The sequence below is a fragment of the Mastomys coucha genome, unplaced genomic scaffold, assembly GCF_008632895.1.
Source record: "Mastomys coucha isolate ucsf_1 unplaced genomic scaffold, UCSF_Mcou_1 pScaffold15, whole genome shotgun sequence".
NCBI lineage: Eukaryota > Metazoa > Chordata > Mammalia > Rodentia > Muridae > Mastomys > Mastomys coucha.
In genome coordinates this window covers 1,489,629-1,511,906 of record NW_022196897.1, presented here as the reverse complement: position 1 = coordinate 1,511,906, position 22,278 = coordinate 1,489,629, and the positions used below count along the sequence as shown (strand labels likewise).

The window sequence follows — 22,278 nt, the reverse complement described above, 5'->3', positions numbered from 1 at the left end:
CTCTGTCTCTGTCTCTGTCTCTCTCTCTCTCTCTCTCTCTCTCTCTGTGTGTGTGTGTGTGTGTGTATGCATGTGTGTATGCCATGAATTGATAGAGTCCAGGGTGTTGGTGTTAAATCTCTTCTTCATTTCTTTCCACCTCATTGAGACAAGGATCTCACTGAACATTGAGCTCTATGATTCAGCTGGATTTGTTGGTCAGTGAGCTCTAGGGAGCCATCTACCTCTGTGCTTTCAGCCCTGACCCCCAGGGCTGGGATTGCACACACACACTGTTGTACCCAGCTTCATGGGTGCTGGAGATCAGAATCATGCATATACAACAAGCACCTTATTGACAGATTCATGTTCTCATCCCTATCTACTTTTTAAATTGTTTTATTATTTTATGCCAATGGGCTTTTTGCATATACTGAATGTCTGGACACAGCATGTGTATGCCATGCTCTCAGAGGCCAAGAGAACTGTCAAGTTCCTTGAGACTGGATATACAGCTGGTTGTGAGATGACTTGCAGATACTGGGAATCAAACTTATATTCTCTAGAAGAGCAGCCCGGGCTTTTAACTACTCAGCCATTTCTCTAGCCCCTTAGCTGTCCCTTCCTACTTGTTTTTTAAATGTCAAATTCATCCATTATTATAACATTTTAATTCTAATTTATTTGAGTTATATGCTCTTGAATGGCAGGAAAAATATTCCCATAAAAGTGTCACATTCTGCTGGTTTTTTAGACCGTTAGATTTGTAATAAAGTTGAGGTCAAGAATTCTCTTTATTTCTGAGCAAATAAGGTTATCATTTTTCTATTTACAGCTTGTGGGGGTGAGTTAAGTGGAGAAGGAGTCATTCGCTCACCTTTCTATCCTAATGTGTATCCCGGAAGGAGAATCTGTAGGTGGGCCATCTCCCAACCCCAAAGACAAGTTGTTCTTCTTAACTTCACTGACTTTCAGATTGGAGGCTCCTCCTGTGATGCAGATTACATTGAGGTAAGAGTGAAATGCCTCTGCATTATCACTAAAGGCACTATATACACTTATGTGAAAAGACCATTGTCTATACAGAACAATATCTCATAGATATAGTCATAAAAGTTCCTAGCACAATGCTATTTGATAGAATCCAGTATACATATATATGTGTATACATATATATGTATACATATATATATATATACATATATATATACACACACACACATATATATATATATATCATGAAAAGGGATTTATACTAATGTATGTACATTATTATGTCCTAAAAAACAGTGAACATTGTAGTACAAAATAGCATAGTATCAATAAAGTTAAGGATAACATTGTCACTTACTAGAAGGCACAAAGAAAGCACTTGACAGAATCTACCTGCATCTTATAATAAAAACAGTCAAAATTAAAAAAAAAAAAGACCCATGGAAAGAACTCTCTTACTTTTATAAGAGGCACCAAAGCTGCTGAGATGCTGTCGTACACAGTGATAGAGATACCAAATGCTTTCCCCAGTGACTGGTTGGTAGACAGCATTGTCATCTCTACACTTCTGCTCATCATTGTACTGGAAACTCTCCCTAGGGCTGTGATACAAGCATAAAATGTACCCCGAATGGAAAGCAAGAAATAAAACTAGTTCTTCTCATGGCTCCCAAAGAAGATTGACTTTGCATGTCCTCCACAGTTCCTGGCTTGCCAAGAGCTTCACCACTGGCAGCAATTTTCAAAATGGATATTTAACAAAATTAACTTGGCTATATCTATTTTTCCTTAGATTGGTCCCAGCTCTGTCTTGGGATCTCCTGGAAATGAGAAGTATTGTGGTGCAAACCCACCATCATTTATAACATCTGTATACAATGTTCTTTATGTTACATTTGTGAAAAGTACTTCTATGGAAAATCGTGGCTTCATGGCTAAGTTCAGCAGTGAGAAATTAGGTAGGAACATGTTTCTCTTCCCCTTATGCTGCTATCAGAATAAAAGGGCAATTGTACAGGGATGTTTATGTGTATAAGGCTCTGGGTTCAATCCCCACCTCTGAAAATCAAGTTCTTTACAAAAAATAAATTATATATAAAAGTCAATTGTTCTGTGAAAAATTATAAAGTACGCTTAAAACAAAGACTATACTTTCAACAAATACTTAACAATAGTTATCGTGTACCTATTAATGAAAGAAAAAAAACTAAGCTATTATAAGTCACATAAAAGAGCAGCATTTTCTCTTTTGAGCTTTTAATCGATGATAAGCACATTTTATTTTGGGACCCATGCAGATTAACATTAACTGATGCAATAATGATTATTGGTTTTATTTGGGGATTCATGTAGCTCATGTATTAACAGCTGTGGTGATGGCTATTGTTGTGTTATTACTAATTATTACACAGAATGTGGAGAAGTTCTCACAACATCTACAGGAACCATTGAAAGCCCTGGTCATCCAAATGTCTACCCAAGTGGCGTAAATTGCACCTGGCATATAGTGGTCCAACAAGACCAACTGATTCGTTTGGTATTTAGTTCATTTAACCTGGAATTTCATTACAACTGTGCAAATGACTACCTGGAAGTTTATGACTCTGTTGCTCAGATATCTCTTGGGAGGTGAGAATGTTTGTTTTTTTTATGCTTAACTTGAAGCATAGTATTTAGATTTTTGTACATAGATGAACAGAGGCAATAATGCACTTAAATCATTTTATATCCAGTTTATTTTATTTTATAAATTAGCAGCATATTTTGACCTTATGTACTGTTATATTTTGAAGTAAAGGGCATAGAATAGTGAGATTGACCTTACTGATGAATACATGATTTAGCATAGTCACCATTTCACAGGTAATAACACAAAATATCCACCTTCTGTATAGCTTTTAAACAAACAATATGACATTGACCATAGTCGCCTTGCTATGTAATAGATACTCAGAATTTCTTTTCCTTTCTAACTTGAATTACCTGTATATTACCAACATCTTTCCTTCTTTACCCCTCCCCAGTTACTCTAGGTTCTGGTAACACCATTCATTAATTCTCTACAATTTTAGAATCATGTATCAGTGAGCTCATGTGGTACTTCTGCTTCTCTCCCTGGCTTATTTAACTTAATATAATGTTCTCCAAGTTAACCTATTTTGTTCTGAATGGCAATGTTTCATTTCTTATAAAACAATGTTCTGTGGTGTTATACCAACACCATATCTTCTTTATTTATTCATTCATCTGTTGATGAACACAGGGTGTTTCTATATCTTTGCTGTTGTGCTTAATGTAGTAGTAGTGAGCACAGGAATGTAGTTACCTCTTCAGCATACCTATTTAATTCTCTTCAGATTCAGTCTCAGTAGTAAGATCAGTTGACCATAGATAGTTACATTTTTAATTTTAAAGAACTTTTATATAACTTTCTACACTGGCTTATTCATACACCCACTAACAATGCATAAGGATTATTTTTTCTCAACAATTCCTAGCCACATATATGTGTATGTATATATATACATATATACTATAATATATGTGGCTAGGAATATACATACATATATATTATAATATATTCATAATATAAACAATAGCCATAATGTGATTAGATTATGGTGGTGAATGAGAATCGCTCCATTGGCTCACATGCTTGAATGCTTGATCCCCAGTTGTTGGAGCTGCAGAGAAGGATTGGGAGGTGTGGTCTTGTTGGAGTAGGTGTGGCCTTGTTGGAGGAGAGATGTCACTAGGAGTCAGCATTGAGGTTTCCAAAGCCCACGCTAGCCCCAGTGTTACCCAGCCTGCTGGCTGCTGATCAGGCTGTAAGGCTCTAAGCTAGTCCTCCAGTGCCATACTGTCTGCTTCCTGCCATGTTGACAATGGACTAGCCGTCTGAAGCTGTGAGGAAGGCTCCAATTAAATGCTTTCTTTTTATCAGAGTTGCGTTGGTCATGGGGTCTCTTCACAGCAATATAACAGTGACTAAGACAGCAATAGTATACCATTGTGGTCTTGATTTTGCATCTCCTTGTTAATGCATAAATAACACTGGTTTCTCATAGATCCATTATTCATCTGCCTTGTTTGTGATAATTGCCTATTCAGGGCTTTTGCCCATTGTTTTGATCAGAGTATTTGCTTCCTGTTGATACTAAATGATTTCTTAGTCTTCATATTTCTTGGGTATTAACTGCTTCTCCGGTTTACGTAGTTTGCCATTAATTCTTGTTTCATGGGCTCAGTCTCCATTCTGCTGTGTTCTCAGCTTTGGGGAAAATTTGTAGATTGCTAGACTCCTTCCTGTCTATCTTGGCTTGCTTGTGCATTGGAGGTTGTAGCTATAGAAATCTTTGTCCAGACCAATATTACAAAGTGTTTTCCCTGAGTTTTTCTAGTCTAGTCACTTCATTTCTCACACTTAACACTATTTGAATTGATTTTTTTTTAAATCTCATTTTCATACATATGCATGTTTGGGTTTCCCATCATTTAGTACCACATGAGTGGGTATAGTCTGTACCTCTATAAATTGATTTTTCATGTTTCCATACCTCCTATACCTACTTGATACAGTTATAATTATTTTAATATTTTTATTCATTCAGTGATTACGTAATTACTTGTTATGTTTTAGATGCTTATTCTCTCTTATTATGAGTTGTACTTTCTATTTATACTTGATAATATTTGATAGACTGCTCAGAATTTTTAATTTTATGTTTTGGACACTAGCCATTTTACATTCTTGTAAAAATGTAAAATACTTCTTTTTAAAATTCTTCTTGTATATTCTTTTATTCTTATCTATTAACTTTGTAAACATTATCTTTTTAAAGCAGTCTCTAAATTTCTTCCCTCTGTCTTTACTGCTCCTCACCTTTTTGTGCTTCTTATCCTAGTCTTTCACCTAAAACTGTCTTCATCGTTCTTTAAAGTAATATGTGAGTGTCTTTTAACCATGACAAAATGCACTTTTTGCTGAGGGGAATAAGCTGTAATGATCATGTACCAATTTAGGATACACGACCATGTATGCACAGTTTTTCAATCTATCTGCCTTCAGTTATATTAAGATGATAACTCTCTATTATCACTAAAATATTATTCTACACCAAACTTATTTAATTTTCCTGTTTCTCATATTTAACATTTTAGCTTATTTTTGGTTCCATGTTATTTTCCTCTCTCATTCCAAGCATGCATTGTCTCTAGATTTCCATTTTTCTAAGCTCTTCCTCCTACAGGTGTTTCTCCAGATGAAACACTATGGCATCATGTCATGTATTGTAGCTGTGTTTGGGGGAATTATGAGAATAGATCACTGAAGGAACAGGACATGGTTTACTGGTCACACTCTTACCGCTCCATAAGTGAGTTGTTTAAAGACAGCAGACAACTTATACAGAGATCACTATCCAGGCACTGTTCTCAATGCTTAGCTACAGTGTCTCACCTGATCCACACATTCAGAAAGATGTGAAGTCTACAGAGAAAATGACCCAGAGCAAGTAAGCCATGTGTCCAAAGTCACAATGCACCTGAGTGACAGGGCTATCAAGGGCTCTGCTGGATGAGTTTTGGATGTTTTAAAATGGTAGTAAATATAGTAAAAGAATATAATTCCTTTAATATAAGTCTATAAAAAAGGTCCTCACCACACTAACAAAAGGTGACTGCAGCCCCTGCTTCCTACTCTCATTTTTCCTGTATGTCAAGGCATTCAGTGTGACACACAACTCTTCAAGTGTGTTTATGTTGTTACTTGGTTTCGAGGTTGATGTGAAGTAGATACAACCCATTACCATCTGTATTATTATAATCTTTACATGGCCTATTGTCTGGAATATAAGTTCAAATCTAATCTGTGTGTCTTGTCCTTCTTCATTTGGAACAGATACTGTGGAAAATCCATCCCGCCTTCTCTCACCAGCAGCTCTCATTCAATAAAGCTGATATTCGTGTCTGACTCTGCTCTTGCCCACGAAGGCTTTTCCATAAATTATGAAGCAATTGATGCATCAGCAGGTAACATTTCCTCTATTGCAAAAGAGATCTAATATCTAAAGCACAGAAATACTTGGAAAAAAGTATAGAGACAATGTCCACCTGATTAAAAGTAAGGTAAATTTGTGTCCCCTTTTAGGGATTTTGAACCGCAATGTTTATAATATAGTTATACGATACAGAAAAGTAGCATCCAATACATATCTCCAGCTGACACATGGCCTCCTTGCTTGGTGGATTTGCTGGGCCTGAGTATATTCCTCTTGAGAGTCCAGCCACTTTTGTGATGTTTATCTTCTTAAGCCTTTATTCCCCATCATAAATAAAGATTTAAAAGTGTCTTACTCAAAATCCCTAGCCAGTTTTTCACTTATTTCTCCTCTAGGAAGCTTGGTTACTATACTTTGGTCCAGGCAAAAGCAATTCAGCTTCTGTGTTCTGGAAGCTTTAAAAATCCAAAGTGCAAAAGAAATGTATACACTCATCACTGGTGGGACTCACTCTAGCAGATGCCCCATTATCTATTCCAAGCACATATAGAGTTAAAGCCCAAGGATTTAAAGTATGGTGTGTTGTGCTGTGTAATTGACATTTTCACTGAGCCTTATTCAAGTGGGTAACAGCCAAAGACCAAAGTGAATGTCTCAGGAAATTACAGCATGTGCACAATTTTCCATACTTCTGTAGTTCATCTCTCTCATATGTTTGGCCCCAAACCACACCAAATATTAGATTTGGAGTAAATTATTTGAACTCTGTGGGGTACAATTTTCTCATCTGTGTAATTAAAAGATTAGATTTGATGGTCTTTGAAAGTTTTCTGGTTCTATTCTTCTGTGAGCACAATTTTAATTTGCTGCATGAATAAACTGGTTGTTTCTTAAATAACATGTAAGTCAGGCAGTACCTCCTGAAAATATCATGACGATCTCTGCAGTAGTATTCAAAAAATGAAACAGAATTCTGTAATGACTGAAATGACTGTGTTAACACTACACTAGCTCTGGAGGCAGTATGAAGGGAAGAGATGGCTAGGAGCCACTAATATAACCTGGGGATGAGTAGGATAAATTTAAAATTTAATGAAATTGTTCAGAAAGATAAGATTTGGATAAAACCCACCCAAGCAATAGGTCCAGTAGACAGGAAGGAAAACTGATACAGAGAGTAGGGAGGGGAATGTGCTTGGCATGCGTGACTGGGTTCAGTTCTTCCCAAATACTTCTAACATAGAAGAGCAAACGGAAGGGAGAAAATGTGTGAGGAGAAACCCCAAGGGCTCAAAAAGGAGACCCCGAAGGAGCAACTGCAAAGACTCTACCCTGCTTCCATCTGAGTTAGTCATGACTCCAGCCCCTGCTTGGTCTAGACAGAGCAGAAATCACAGGCAAGGGAGTGTGTCCTTTTCACTTGACCGCTCACTATGTGTCTGCCATTTGTTGGGTGAACTCATAGGACTGGTTAATACAGCCCCATCATTTGAAATAGCAATCAGATGATGAGACCCAGAAAGTCATATGGGTGGCTGGATTACATGAGTTGTTGAAGCTGGCCCTGCAGTATGTGTCAGAGCACAGCTGGCTCAGGAGACCAGAATAGAGGTAGTGGTCAGGCAGTTGGCTGATGTTCTCAGGAGCTTGGGTGAAATGAGATGCTGACTGGAAAAGACAGAGGTGAGGACTCTCTTTTCAGCTGGCATCTTCTTCTGGCTAATTTCTGCAGACTGAAATCACCAAAGGACAGGCAATCATTGGCTTGTAAGCTATTTCCTTGTTCTAAAAGAAGTTATTTTTGGAGTAATGATGATGGTTTGGACTGCTGGGTTTCTTAGCACAGCCCATGGACGTACCCGCCCCCCCGACTCTGGCCTGTTTTCATTTAGTAGAGTCAAATTTTCCTGATTTGAATCCTGTTACACTTCTATCTCTAGTTCCTGCAATAAGTCTATGATGTCAGCCCTTAAATATGTGTTTGGGAGTAAGGAGTTTGCTTCTTGTTCATACTCTGACTCCCTCCATAAGCTTTTGCCTGTAGCTCTCATTCAAATGTTCCCGAGGAGATAGAGAAAACAAAAGGCATAACAGAAGTAACAAACAGTGTTGGGTAAAATTGCATAAGAACCTTTACCTCTGATTACTACTTTCAACATTTACTGACATGAATTAGAAAATATGTGCATACAGGGATATATAATTGGCATAATTTAAATTATAATCTGATATCCCATAACAGATACTACTTATCCACTGATTTAATATAGAACTAATAAGAGAAAACTTTACAAGTATAAATGAAATCAGAAATGTACTTAAAACTTTCAGATTAAATAATATCTAAATAATGACTATTCCTTTATTCTTCAAATTAATTCCTGATTCACTCATGACTATATTCATTAAAAATATGAGTGTGAAAAAGAAGAACAGAGTGGAAAATACCAAAGTTAGACATCTCTTCATGAAATCTCAGTAAGCATGTTTTAATTTTATCCTTATGAAGTGTCTAGAAAGTATAAGTACAGTCTACCCCAATTAATCTTTGGATGGAGGCAATATCAGTCTAAAATGTTGAATCTTTTGTCCCAAGAATAAACAGCTGGCTGATTTAAGAGTCAAACTAAGCAAACAGGCTTCACTGTGCTGCCTGCTTTTGTTGCAACTCTCTCCAGAGCTACAGTGGAACTAGGATGAATGTTTCTTACATTTTACAAAGAGAAGAGCTTCACAGTTATCCAGGGAGGTAGCTAAGGCACAATCTTATGAGCAAATATCCATATAAAAAGGTGAATCCCCTGGGATTTGCCAGCCTCTCCTTCCCTCTTACACTGCAGTGTGACTTCTCATCAGTCACCTTGGAGTGAGCCCAGAGAGGGAAGGCATGAACTTAGGAAGTGATAACCAAGAGGGTCGCAGGGCACTTATTTCAAAGAAGTGGGCAGAGAACATTCTGTGTCTGTTCCTATATCTCAGACTAGAATGGTCATTTTAAAACATCTTTAGAAAGAAGAGATTATCTCGGGTACCATGGTTCAATTAGAAATCCTGATTAAGGTCTTTGGTATAGTTTTACAGAACAATTCATGCAGATCTAATTGAATTTTGCCTTTATAGCTCATTTTAAAACTGTTATAAAAGATAATAAAGAACTACATTCATGATTACAGGTCCTATTCACTGTAGACTGAAAGAAAAGCCAGAGAGTCAGTCTCCTCAGTGACAGCTTGATACTGGCTTGGAACATCTTGGGCAGGTTTCAGGCCTCCCTAGCTTGCATACATTTTATCTGAAATTTCTGATATTACATGTTCAAATATTGTGGAGAAGGATTTTTTTAAGCAAATCTATCAATCTCTAAAATAATTTACTCTAGTAAATCTTAAGTTTTTAAATGTTTAATCGATTCTCTTCTAGTGTGTGTGTGTGTGTGTGTGTGTGTGTATGTGTGTGTGTGTGTGTGTGTGTGTGTGTGTGTATGGTGCATGTGCACGCGCATGAGTTTGTTGGTCCTTAGAATGAAAACAGTGCTTAATTGTGATATTCTTAACCCCTTACTAGTCTAAATTGACATTTCCTCTGTAGAAAACTAGGACTCATAGGCTGGGAGATGGCTCCGTGGGTAAACTGTCTGTTATGTAAACATGAGACCTGAATCTAGATCTCAGGTACCCAGGTAAAAAAATAAAGCCAAGACTGGTAGAATACACCTGTCCTCTCAGTGCCGGAAGGGTAGGGGCAGGAAGAGTCCCAGTGTTCTAGGCAAAATAAGGAACCCTTTCCCCAAAACTAAATGGAAATATGATCGAGGAATCCATCTGACAATCAAGCTTTGGTCTCTGTACATACCCCCCACACTAGTACACATGTGTTCACACATGTACACATACACAAAAGGAGAAAATAGGGATCATTAAAAAGTTCAAGATTTGAAGAAAAAAGAGTTCAAATGCTATCTGGCGTTCAATCTAAATGAATTTTAAAACTAATCTCAAAGTTTTTGATTCCTCTCCCACACCTCTTTAACGAGAGATGATGACTATGTTGTTTTGATATAAAAATAACATTATGGTGGGCTGGAAGGACAGTCCAGTGGTATAGTTCCTGCTTGGGTTTAGATTCCACCAGCTATGTTTAAAAGGTAGGCATGAATGTGTGCTCCTGTGATCTCAGGCTGGGAAGGAGGAGATAGGAGGATCCCTGGGGTTGGCTGGACAGCCAGCCAGGCAGATTCAGTGACCTCTGGGTTTAGTGAGAGATTCTATTTCAAATATTAAGGTGGATGAGTGATGAAGAAAACATTGGCATTGATCTATGGCCTTCACGTGCACACACAAACTTACACATGAATGTGCATATATACAGAAACACACAAATTATATTACATATATAAAGGGCATGGTTTTGTCAGATTTAAAACATGATTGTTGACATCCCCATAGTTCTTTAATAGCTTCTCTGCCTTTATTCAACATCATCTGATAAGTCATCTGTGGCGTCAAAGAAAAGGCAATGTTAGATTGCTCTTCCCTAAGGGGGGAAATGTGTAATTTCATCGCCCCTCACATCTTTGCTTTAAAAGTGTAGACTCCCATACCTGATGAAGACCTCTGATATTTCCATATCACTTTATTTTATATCTAGAACAGCAGTTCTCAACCTATGGGTCGCAGCCTTTTTGTGGTTGAACAACTGTTTCACAGATGTCACCTAAAACCATCAGAAAACACAAACACACACACATGACACTACCTAACACTAGCCAAATTACCATTATGAAGTAGCAACAAAAATAATTTTGACTGTGGGTCACCACAACATGAGGAACTGTATTAAAGGGTCTCAGCGTTAGGAAGGCTGAGAACCAACGATTTAGAGAATCTGAGGTGATAAGCCTTTGCTCACAAACCAAGTCCTTTACATAATCTTGGAAACCACAGTTCCCTGTGCAATGGACTCCTCTGTCCACAGCACCTGTCTACACTCTTCTTGTGCCTTAATCTCGGAGCAGATATTGTCATGGCTTTGTGGGTTGAAAGACTCCGCATGCTTCCCAGTTTCCCCTTTGACCACTTTAATGCTATGGTGTAAAAGTTTTTATGAAAGTGCTTAATCAGGCAGAAAAACATGGTCATTTTTAGAAAAAATGTACTTTTGTAATTTCTGTGTTAGTCTACAGAGTTTATTTTTGACAGTTTGTCTTTTGTTGGGTATCTATTAACCTGTATGTGTGTGTGTGATGTAAGTATATTCTTGATCAGATGGAACACTCAAGTCTTTTTTCCTTTATTTTATGGTTAGTGGGCTTCTGTTTTCTATATAGAAAATGCTTGCTTGTCAAAATTATGAGAGCGTCCCTCTATGTGTCTTCTAGAAATTTTATAGTTTGAATTTTTTTTTTTTTTTTTTTTTTTTTTTTTTTTTTGGTTTTTCGAGACAGGGTTTCTCTGTATAGCCCTGGCTGTCCTGGAACTCACTCTGTAGACCAGGCTGGCCTCGAACTCAGAAATCCGACTGCCTCTGCCTCCCAAGTATAGTTTGAATTTTTAGGCTTAGAATTCATCTTGATTTCCTAGTGCAGTGGTCTAAGTTTCCATGTCTGTTCATTTAGGAAAGTGATATTTAGTAGAGTGAGGCCGTGTCTTAAACTCATCTCCCCCAACTCTACCTACCCACACACACTGAATTTCCTTTAACAGATTGCTGACAATTGTCCATGTATATTATATGGGTGCTTCTGGAATCCCTATTCTATCCCATGATGTTCATATTGGGCCTAATAGTTAAAGGACAGCCTGTTATACAATATTATTTACTTCAGGGAGATTTTTACAGTGGCATTTGCATTTTAAAACTTTGCTTTTGGTGAGCTTAGATCTTTTTCATTGCCATACACATTTTAGAAACTGCCTTTAGGGGTTTTTGTTTTTATAATTTTTTTAAAAATTGAGTGAACTCCTCTTGAGTTCATAGATCAATTTGGGATCTCAGGACATCTCAAACTATGTCTTCGAGTCCATGAGCATATTCTAACCTGATGTTTAGTTACAGCTTCTCTATTTCTATGAGCATTCCTCTACAGCTGAGTGTTGATTTTTACGTTTTCCCTAAGATCATCATGTGCTTTATGCTGTTGTGTCCTGTACATTTTTCCTAAGATCATCATGTGCTTTATGCTGTTGTGTCCTGTTTTTTGCTTTATATTCCAGTTTGACCAATCCATGTGTCCTAAACTGATTTTCCAGAGATATTAATCATGTATTATGTAGATGTTTACAACTCAGTTATTGGTATCACCTATTTTTTGTATACATAATACACATGAATGGTCTCAGCTGTGAACTGCTGTCTTACGCCGTTCTTTCTCTCTCCTTCTTTCTTAGGACAGTGAGTAGGGCTGTACAAAGTTCAGCAGAAAGGGTGAGGCTTGGACATATTCTCATTCTTCATTTTGTCAAGAAAACATTTAATTTTCTATTCTTTAAGAACAATGATGGTATCTCAGAGATTTCTGTTTTAGTCCTGTTTATTGAGAGTCTTCATCAAGGATGGATGTTGATTTTTCTGAATGATTTAATCAGATTTTTTTAATCCAGCTAATATGGCAGATTATTTACTTTGATTTCCCACATCAAACAATCTGATACTCCCAGTGTGAGTAATGCTTGCTATAATATCATCTTCACAGTCTCTGAACTATATGCATAAGCTTTATGTCTGGTATTTTATCTGTATTTGAGAGACATGATTATCTGTAGTGCATTTGTTGTAAGTTTGTCTTGTTTGAGTATAACAATAATATTTGGTCTTATTAAACGAGCAAGAGAGAGTCCTCTCTTCTTATTTCTCAGGTCTGAATAGTTTTAATATTTCCTTAATTTGCTTGACTATAACCAGGGGTTATTTAGATACATTGTTTTCTTTGTAGAAAGGTTTTAATGACAGATTGAATTTCTTTGCCTGATTGCAGCTATAGAAGGTGTTATTATTTTCTTTTGAGTTAGCTGTGGCAGTTGGTAGCTGGGAACAAATTTGTCAAGTTTGTCTTCACTGTTCTTTTACTGACTAGAGATTCTATAGTGATTCTTCCTCTTTCACTCTTAAACCAGAAATTCATATTCATTCTTCTCCACTTGATCAGTAAATCTATCAAATTTAGCTTTTAAACAGTGGGGCAATTTTTTTATATCATTCTCTATTTCTGTTCCATTTTACTTGATTTCAGTTCTCACCTGTACTTTTTCTAACTGTATTTCTGTTTGTTTAACTTCTTTCCCATGAGAACTTGTTCAAAATTGAGGGTCATGAAGCTACTCTTACGTTCGACTGTAGTGTGGTGGTCTTCTGTGTTCTATTGCATAAGGATTTCCTCAGAGTACAAGTACCACTTAGGGAAGGATGCACACCCAGCTGGAAGCTGGGGTGTGCCCATCTGACCAGATTCAAATAGCAGCCCTCACAGCAGATGGCCTTCAAGTTCGGTTTACTTTTCTTCTGTAGTTTGTTTGGGTGAATATTTCTAATTTAGCCTGATAAATTTTACCTAGACGTATTCATAACAGTATGGAGCGTTTAAGATAAACCTCTTCCCTCTCTCACTATTGCTCCCTCTCATTCCCACCATCCTTTCTTCCTCTCTTTTTCCTTTATTCACTTCCCCCTCTCTTGCCTCCCCTTTGAGAGAATGAGCACTGTGAGCTTTCTCAATACGGTAAAGCCGTGACTTAGAGTAAACTCAAATATTTGATGACTATTTCTTACTCCACACACACAGACAGTAGAACCTATTACATTGTATATGTGTCTATGTGTTCCCAATACCAATGGTAATTCTCCCCATCGTGGATGAATATATGGCAGCAATTGAGGAAATGTAACTGTGGATCCTCAGTTTTTATTTCACTTGCAATAAAACATATATAATAGCTCATTCTCTATAATCTTTAGTCAGGGATTCTGCTACTCCAAGGCCCCAAATTTAGGTCATTATTGAATGAAATTTGAAGCTAAGTGTATATAACAATTAAGTCAGACTTTCTTTGTCAAACATCTGAGATTGTAAGGGCATAGGGAGTGATTAGTTGGTTATTGAACAGAGTCTGAAGAGACTGAATAGGCAAGGTTTAAATGAACTGGAGCAGTTAGTGTTTAATTAGGATACAGCATTCCAGGTAGACTGCTAACCATCTCATGGGAGTAGTTAAGCTTGCTCCTCATAATTAAATATTTTCTGTTTTAAATGTATTGGGGATTATTGCTACATATGTATGGCAAGGCAGATACTTTAGCTGAATCAAACAATACGCAAGATCAGCAACCATCTCCATCATAGAAAAGAGGGAACTGACATTGCTCAAGTAGCCTGTCAATACTCCAGACAGGCTTTGATAGACAAGGGTCTCTTCAACTGCGGGTGTGCATGGCCACACCTACATCTGGCTCCCACTCCTGAAGGGCCAAGACTCCTACCTGGTCACTTCTCATGAATTCATATGTTTATGAAGGAAAGTTATGAAGAGAAGTATAGAAATAAATTATTTCTAAGTCTCCTGGTGTCTGTGTAGTTTAACCTAATTTTAATGTTTGTGGTAATTTATACAAATTAGAAAAATTTTAACACTTCTAGGACCCAAACTGTCATTCTGTCAAAATACATGTAACCATGTCTTTCTCATTGTTAAGATTTTAGCATTTGGTTGCATATGAAATTTTAAAGGCATTGTTTCAAAATGAGATCAATCTTTAAATATTAAAAAATACTCCCAAAATTCAAGTACAGGAACACAAATTAATGCATTGTATATTACTAGACACATGCAAATGTGTAATGCATTCCGTTTCTCTCTGTTTCCTTTCACAGTGTGCGTACATGACTATACAAGCAGTATCGGAAGGCTTTCCTCCCCTAACTTCCCCAGTAATTACCCCCACAACAGGAACTGCGTCTACAGGATCACTGTGGGACTCAACCAACAGATTGCATTGCATTTCACAGACTTTGCCTTGGAGGAGTATTTTGGGACAAAGTGTGTAGATTTTGTAGAAATCAGGTGTGTGCTTTTATTTCATTGTAACCTTTATTTTGATTTAAAATCTCCTCAGAAAAGATTAATGGGAATATGGAATGTTTTGTAAAATCACCTTACATGTTCCGCATTATAAAATATAAAATTTGTCATTTTAGACATGATATAGAAGAAAAAGAGAAATTGTAGAAGATTTGATGGTTAAGTTTTACTTCTTGATTTAAATTATGTTTATATGCTTGTATGTGAATATGGTTATGTGCGTGTAAGTGGCTCTGGAGGCAGGAAGAGGATGTTTGATCATCTGAAGTTACAGGTGGTTGTGAGCTACTCTTTGTGAATATTGGGAATTGAACTCTGCTCTTTCATAAGTAAGTAAGCTTAACTGCTGAACCATCTTTCCAACCTCTGATAGTCACTTCAAATTCTTGTATTAGGAATATTTTACAATAATTGTCAGAGTTTACTTAGGCAAAGGAAGTGCTACCACTCCAAAGGCGATGCTCACTGTTGTTGGCATTCAAGTTTCATTTTTGTTGCTATGATTAAAATATCTTAACAAAACAAAACTTAGGGGGAAAGGGGTTTATGAGAACACAGTTTCAGGTTACAGTCTGTCAGAGCAGGTGAGCAAGGTGCCAGGCACTAAGTGAATCACATCATGTCCTCAGTCAAGAGCAAAAGGAAATAAGTTCATGCATGCCTCTAGCTAGCTTGCTTCATTGCTTGTGGCCAGCTCTATTTCTCTATTCTTATATAGTTCAGGATCCCCTGCCTAGGGAATGATGTCACCCACAATGGGCTGATCATCCCATGTTGATTAACTTAATTAAGACAACACCTTCACAGACAGTTGGCCATTGGCCAACCCAGTCGACGCACTGAGACTCCTTTCCTAGGTGATTCTGGGTTGTGTCAAGCTGATAATCAATACCTACCACCACAATCAAGCGCCTTCACTGCTTATGTAAAATCAGTCGAAGTTCTTGGTCTTTGCTGCCCATCTAATATAATTGCATCACTACAATCACTGTCATAACAGCATCCTTACCTTGTGTTTGAATAACAGAAATAGAGAATTATGGATTTCAGTGTGTGACTTTCTTTTCACTGCACTTTGAAAGAATGTATTTTATAAATTATATCACTGGCAGTGGAATATTAACATAAAGATATTTTCTTATATCATTACATCAAGTACAATTAGGCTTATTGTTTTGGCAAGCAGTTTTAGCAAATATTTGACTTGTTTCAAACTTGGAATCTTTCAACATTTTATAATAAATTTTATTCTTTGGTATAAAGTAAGATATAAAATTAACAAATTATAATTGAACCATATCATACTAAACTAACAGTTTTATTTTGGGGAAGTGAGAAATTTAAGAGTCTCACGCTATAGCCTGAAATGATTCAAGAATTCACTAGATCGTCCAGTCTGTCCTCAAACTCAGAGAAATCCTCCTGACTCAGACTACTGAGTGGTGTGATTTTAGGTATGAATTTTCACGCCCAGCTTAATTTTCTTAATTTATAGTGACTAAACACTTGGCTTTACCATTCAACAAGTCATCCTTTAAAAAGATACCTTTAGATTTACAATCCCCAACACTTCTTAGGAAAATAATTATTTCTACAATTGTCCCAAACACAACAAATATGTCATACTACATCTTGATTAAAAAAATCAGTAAGAAATATATAAGGTGTCTCTCTAAAAATATTGATTTATATTGTCAATAACTATTGTTTCTATATTCTGTATCCTCTGATCTACTTGGCAGATGCCTTAAGAAGGTGAATCTCAAATACATTCTCTCTGCAGATGGTATAAAGATGCCAGATAGGCCATAAATAATAGTTATTGTTTTTTTTTTTTTTTTTTTTTTTTTTTTTTTTTTTTTTTTTTTTTTTTTTTTTTACTAAAGTGCGAATCCTAATCAGTGAAGAACTAAGGCCTGAGACTTAACATTGTGTTTTTAAGTAGTGTCCAGGTGATGGCAGCTGAGGTGATGAGCTGCTCGGCTGTGCTTTAAATCTGTGTCTATTGTATGCTGTGGTCAAATTGTTACCCAGTCCATTTTTATGTCTGTTCCTGTCACAGAGATGGAGGCTTCGAAACTTCACCACTCATCGGGATTTACTGTGGCTCAGTTTTACCTCCAAGAATCATCTCTCACAGTAACAAGCTATGGCTAAGGTTCAAGAGTGACACCGCACTCACAGCGAGGGGTTTCTCAGCTTACTGGGATGCATCATTAACAGGTAAGTAGCAGGGACCTTACATTTTACTGGAGAAGGAAAGCTGCTCGGGTTCTTCTTTTGTCATGCTATGTTGTCACCTGTCAATTTTTCTAGTTATCCTTTACCATTTGTCATCCTTTATAATAAGCTCCAACATCCTGGGTGTCTTTGGAGTCAGCAGTATATGTTTTGAAGGAAGAGGAAAGTTCCATTTCCTCGGGAGACATCAAGTTACTCATCTTGTCTAGAAAAAGGAAAGCACATCAATGTGAAGCCGAGCTTTAGATGACTTCCGGCTTTCTGGTGCTTTAAAGTGGAGCACAGGTGTGGGGGGGGGTGAGCCCCTATGATCCCAGAGACAGGAAGCAGAGGCAGAAGGATTCCAAGTTGGCGGCCAGCCTGGACTACATAGTGAGTTTTTGTCTCTGAAAGCCACAGGCTTGAGGTTCATGGTTCCATGGTAGAGCTCTTGCTTGGCATGTGTGCGGTCCAGGGCTCCGACCCCAGCACTGGATATAGTGGACAGCGGAGTGTCCGAAGGGTGCTTTAGCCAAGGTTTATCTTGCAGAATGAAAAGGGCATGCTTCTTCACCCACTGTGTTCCCCTGCAGGCTGTGGAGGCAATCTCACCACTCCCACAGGGGTGCTCACATCGCCCAACTACCCGATGCCCTACTACCACAGCTCCGAATGCTACTGGCGGCTGCAAGCCAGCCGTGGCAGCCCTTTCCAGCTTGAATTCCAAGACTTCCACCTGGAACACCACCCCAACTGCTCTCTGGATTATTTGGCCGTATGTATAATGTATCTTTATCTCATCTGCTCCTCCCCCATTATTCAGTGCACAAAACATATTTAAAAACTATTTTTAAGATTTAAACCAGCGAGATTTACGAGGAGCATTTATATAAAAAATTTAAGCAAAGTAAAAAGTAATATGGTAAAAATGACAGTCTTCTAAGTATATGTACCTAATGACTTGATACATCAAGTATTTAACGTAATTTACCATAAGCTATAAAGATGTACTTAACATATCCTGAGCAGTTATGGACTTTACCCTAACAACAATGTCCATGATTTTAGATAGGCACTGGAAATTCCCAGTGCTCTGATCTACTGAGGAGACCTAGAGGAGATGGTAAACTTGTCTAGCTATAGCTTTTTATATAATTCCTGCAAGTCACCAAGTTCTTCTAGAATCCTGTAAATTAAATGGGCTGATGTTTACATTTCGGAATAAAAGAACCAGCAACATTTCTCAGTTATTGTCTCAATTTTTTTTTTTATTGAACTTTCTTTTTGCATGCTTAGCCTTCAGTCTCAATCAGACTACAATCTTAGTTCACATGCTTACTGTCAAGCATCTCAGTTTATTGACCCAGTTCAGAGATGCTTTCGTAGAATTTAAGACTAGCTGTTTTTAAAGCATATGCCCATTTTGTCCTCATCTCTTTACTGAAGAGTCCTTTGCATTCATAGTCTTGAATGTATTGTATGCAACATGTCTTATTAAAGGTGTTTGATGGCCCAAGTACCAACTCCCGTCTGATAAATAAACTGTGTGGGGATTCAATACCTGCTCCCATCCGTTCCAATAAAGACATCGTATTGTTGAAGCTGAGGACTGATGCAGGTCAACAAGGACGTGGCTTTGAGATCAAATACCATCAGAGTAAGTGCAAACTCCAGCAGCACAGAGCCCCAAGCAGACATCCAGACTTACTTAGCCTAACAACCCCGATAACATTAACCAGTGGTTTCAGCCACTGGAACTACACTTAAATTTTTATGTGAAAACTCCAAAGTCATTGAAAAGGAACATGCTCGAGTGTTAATCCAATCTCATATTGCCAAAGCATCTGGTAAACCAAGAAAATCAGGGTAGTTTTTACTCTGTGGAGACAGCTGTGGTTCAGCTCAGGATCACATGACACTCTAATAGACATATAGATTCCAGTCATGACACACATTACAATCCTTTAACTAGACATAGTCCAGTGCGTATAGACCTCTCAGCCTAGGTTCTGTCTTCTGCCTGAGTTTTATTCAATAGAGAAGCATGCATGGAGAAGACATGTCCTCTACTATAGAACATGTCTTCCTGATCTTCCTTGTCTATCTCCTTCTTTCGACATGCTCAGTTCTTCAGAAATTCCTGATTATTCTATATGCAAACAGCTTCTTAACTCTCCATGAGGAGTGTTTCTGTTTGAGTGGATGGCCATTCCTTTAATTTTGTTATTGCTTTGCCTCTCTTTCCCTTGGTCATTGTCAGGTTATTAAACCATTCACCTTTGATTTTTTTTCCCCTCTGATAGTTTTTATACACAGGATATCAGTGCTTACAGGTAGAACCAGAGGCTGGGAATATGGATCAGTTAGCAGAGTGTTTGTCTAGCAAGAAGTTCTAGATTCCATCTCTAGCACTTCATACAACTAAGGGTGGTGGCATGTGTGCACATTCCCAGTGTTTGTGAGGTGGAAGCAGGAGGATCCGAATTACGGTCATCCTTAACCATATAGCTAGTTTGATACTAGCCTGTGCTACATGAGTTCCCTCCAGTCAGCCCCCTCCAAAAATATCCTTGCCATTTGAAATTGGAAACTTGCAGACAATGTGATTTGTGAGATGACAAAGCCAGGTCTGTGAGTTTGGAACACATTATCTCTATTGTCTTGACCTACCACTAGATGGATGGATATATATATATGTGTGTGTGTGTGTGTGTGTGTGTGTGTGTGTGTGTGTGTGTGTGATGATATATATGTATATATATGTGTGTATATATATACATATATATGTATATATATATATATCATCTATTAACAAAAATATGGCCTAAAGATTTTCAGGAGAAGAGTTATTTTCATAAGTTCCAGGTTATTGTGTCTGCTTCAGCAAAGGAAGAATTTGAAGGCCCACGTGATGCATCCCCAAGTCTCTAAGTGGTGTCCTGACAATGTTGAGTAAAAAATTATCTAGGAGCCACATTGCAGAGGCAACTCTTTCAAGGCAATGTTTATTTTCTCATTTTTTATTGAAATAGAAAATACTAAAACTTATCTAAACAATGAGAAAGGTGGATGCTGCATTTACTCTGTTCAGGTCATTTTGATGGGCTGGACTTGGTGTTTAACCCCAAGATTAGGCATAGCTGTGCTACTCTTGTGGTATTGCTGAAAACTCATCTTTAAAAAATGCTATCTGGGGGCTGGCGAGATGGCTCAGCAGGTAAGAGCACTGACTGCTTTACCAAAGGTCCTGAGTTCAAATCCCAGTAACCACATGGTGGCTCACAACCATCTGTAATGAGATCTGATGCCCTCTTCTGGTGCATCTGAAGACAGCTACACTGTACTTATGTATAACAATAAATAAATAAACCTTTAAAAAAAAAAAAAGAAAATGCTATCTGTGACATTTTAAAAATTGTTCAAAATTGAGGGATTTTATTCCTTTTTTCCCCATTTTGTGTTCCCTCTGTTCACTCAGAACTTCATGATGAGTAAATTGAGGAATAAGGGAGCCTTTGTTGAGGACTCATGCCAACAACTGTGCATTCTGTTACTCATGTGACATTCACAAAGGACTTACATTCTAAATGGCTGCACTCCAATATTAGAATGTTCATTTCTCCAAAATATGAAAGGTTTGAAAACAGAAGCACAGAATTCTCACTACACATCTCTAATTCCAGCAGAGAGATTGGAGTAAAGCCAAGTTAATTGTCCACCAATGAATAGGAATCAAATGTCTATTTTAATGTAGCTTTTTATGATACTTTAGTGCCTAAATTCACCTATTACTTTACATTATTGTAATTGGAGACTTCTTCAGCATAAAAATGATATGTCATGTATATATATATATGTATTTATTAATCTAGAGGGGAAAGTGGAAAAAATGAATTTCACATGGATCTTAGAGACATTATGATATAGGTGTGAGTTCTTAACACTCTTGGCTGGTTTCCCCCGCAGCATGTGACAATGTGGTAATAGTGAATAAAACGTCTGGCATCTTGGAGAGCATAAATTACCCAAATCCCTATGATAAGGATCAACGTTGTAACTGGACCATCAAAGCAACAACAGGCAACACTGTGAACTATACATTTCTGGAATTTGATGTGGAAAATTATGTAAACTGCTCCACAGATTATTTAGAGGTAAGTGTCCTGAAGTTCAATAAGTAATTCCATGTTCCTATCAAGAAAACAAAACTATGCTAGAAGTTGTCAGGATCAAATCGTTAGACCTGCTCTGTCTGTCTGAAGTATATCGCCCATCACTGTTGTGTGGATGGGTGTGCTTCATGTTTCTCATTGCATCATTTTAACCTTAACTTAAAATTGTTATCTTGTTAGTTACTTTTATGTTTTATCTCTGTGCATAAGAGAAAATGTTTGAATATACTCAATATTTAATTTTCTAGATACTAAGTGTTATTTTTATATTTTAAAATTCAAGTTCATTTGAAACAATTTTTCTTTTGTGAAATTGACATTTTACTTGTCTATATGTCTAACATGTGTAATATTTATTCAAGTTTCTTTATGTAACCCTAGTCAATAAAAGGTGTTTTACTAAATGTGGAATTTTTTAGTAAAGCAATGTAGACTATACAATAATTTGCTATTTTAGTCATAGGAAATTTCATTTAAGAAAGTTGTTCTAATGATTTTTATATGCAACTTTTAGGATTATAGATTTTTAAAATTACAAAGAAATTTATTTTATTAATTTAATATTAATAATCACTCATGTGAATATTAGTTCATATTTTGATGTATATTCTCACGTATCATACAACAATCTAAGCTGAACAACAATCTAAGTTGGCATATATGTGACATCTATTTTTCATAATTAATGACATCACTCTTTGAGTCAGCTGACATATTTGTTTTATTTATCTCTGTGCTGTTAACATATGACACTACTGGGTACCCATCTGGTTCTTCCATTAGAAATGTTTTCTGAAGTGTGGAGGACCCGCTCCGACTATACAGGTCATTTTCTTGGTCTTC

The 22,278-nt window shown here is 37.1% G+C and overlaps 1 protein-coding gene across 2 annotated transcripts in view; it reads left to right on the top strand.

Annotated features, from left to right (window-relative positions):
• The window catches only part of Cubn (cubilin), a 219,199-nt gene that overhangs the window by 45,147 nt on the left and 151,774 nt on the right, over positions 1-22,278 (top strand). For both annotated transcript variants that reach the window (XM_031369044.1, XM_031369045.1), the window contains exons 19-27: positions 815-990; positions 1,766-1,931; positions 2,385-2,601; positions 5,873-6,003; positions 14,836-15,025; positions 17,106-17,266; positions 17,857-18,038; positions 18,764-18,920; positions 21,230-21,417. In XM_031369044.1, the coding sequence (XP_031224904.1) occupies positions 815-990; positions 1,766-1,931; positions 2,385-2,601; positions 5,873-6,003; positions 14,836-15,025; positions 17,106-17,266; positions 17,857-18,038; positions 18,764-18,920; positions 21,230-21,417 (1,568 nt within the window). The remainder of the gene's footprint in view (positions 1-814; positions 991-1,765; positions 1,932-2,384; positions 2,602-5,872; positions 6,004-14,835; positions 15,026-17,105; positions 17,267-17,856; positions 18,039-18,763; positions 18,921-21,229; positions 21,418-22,278) is intronic.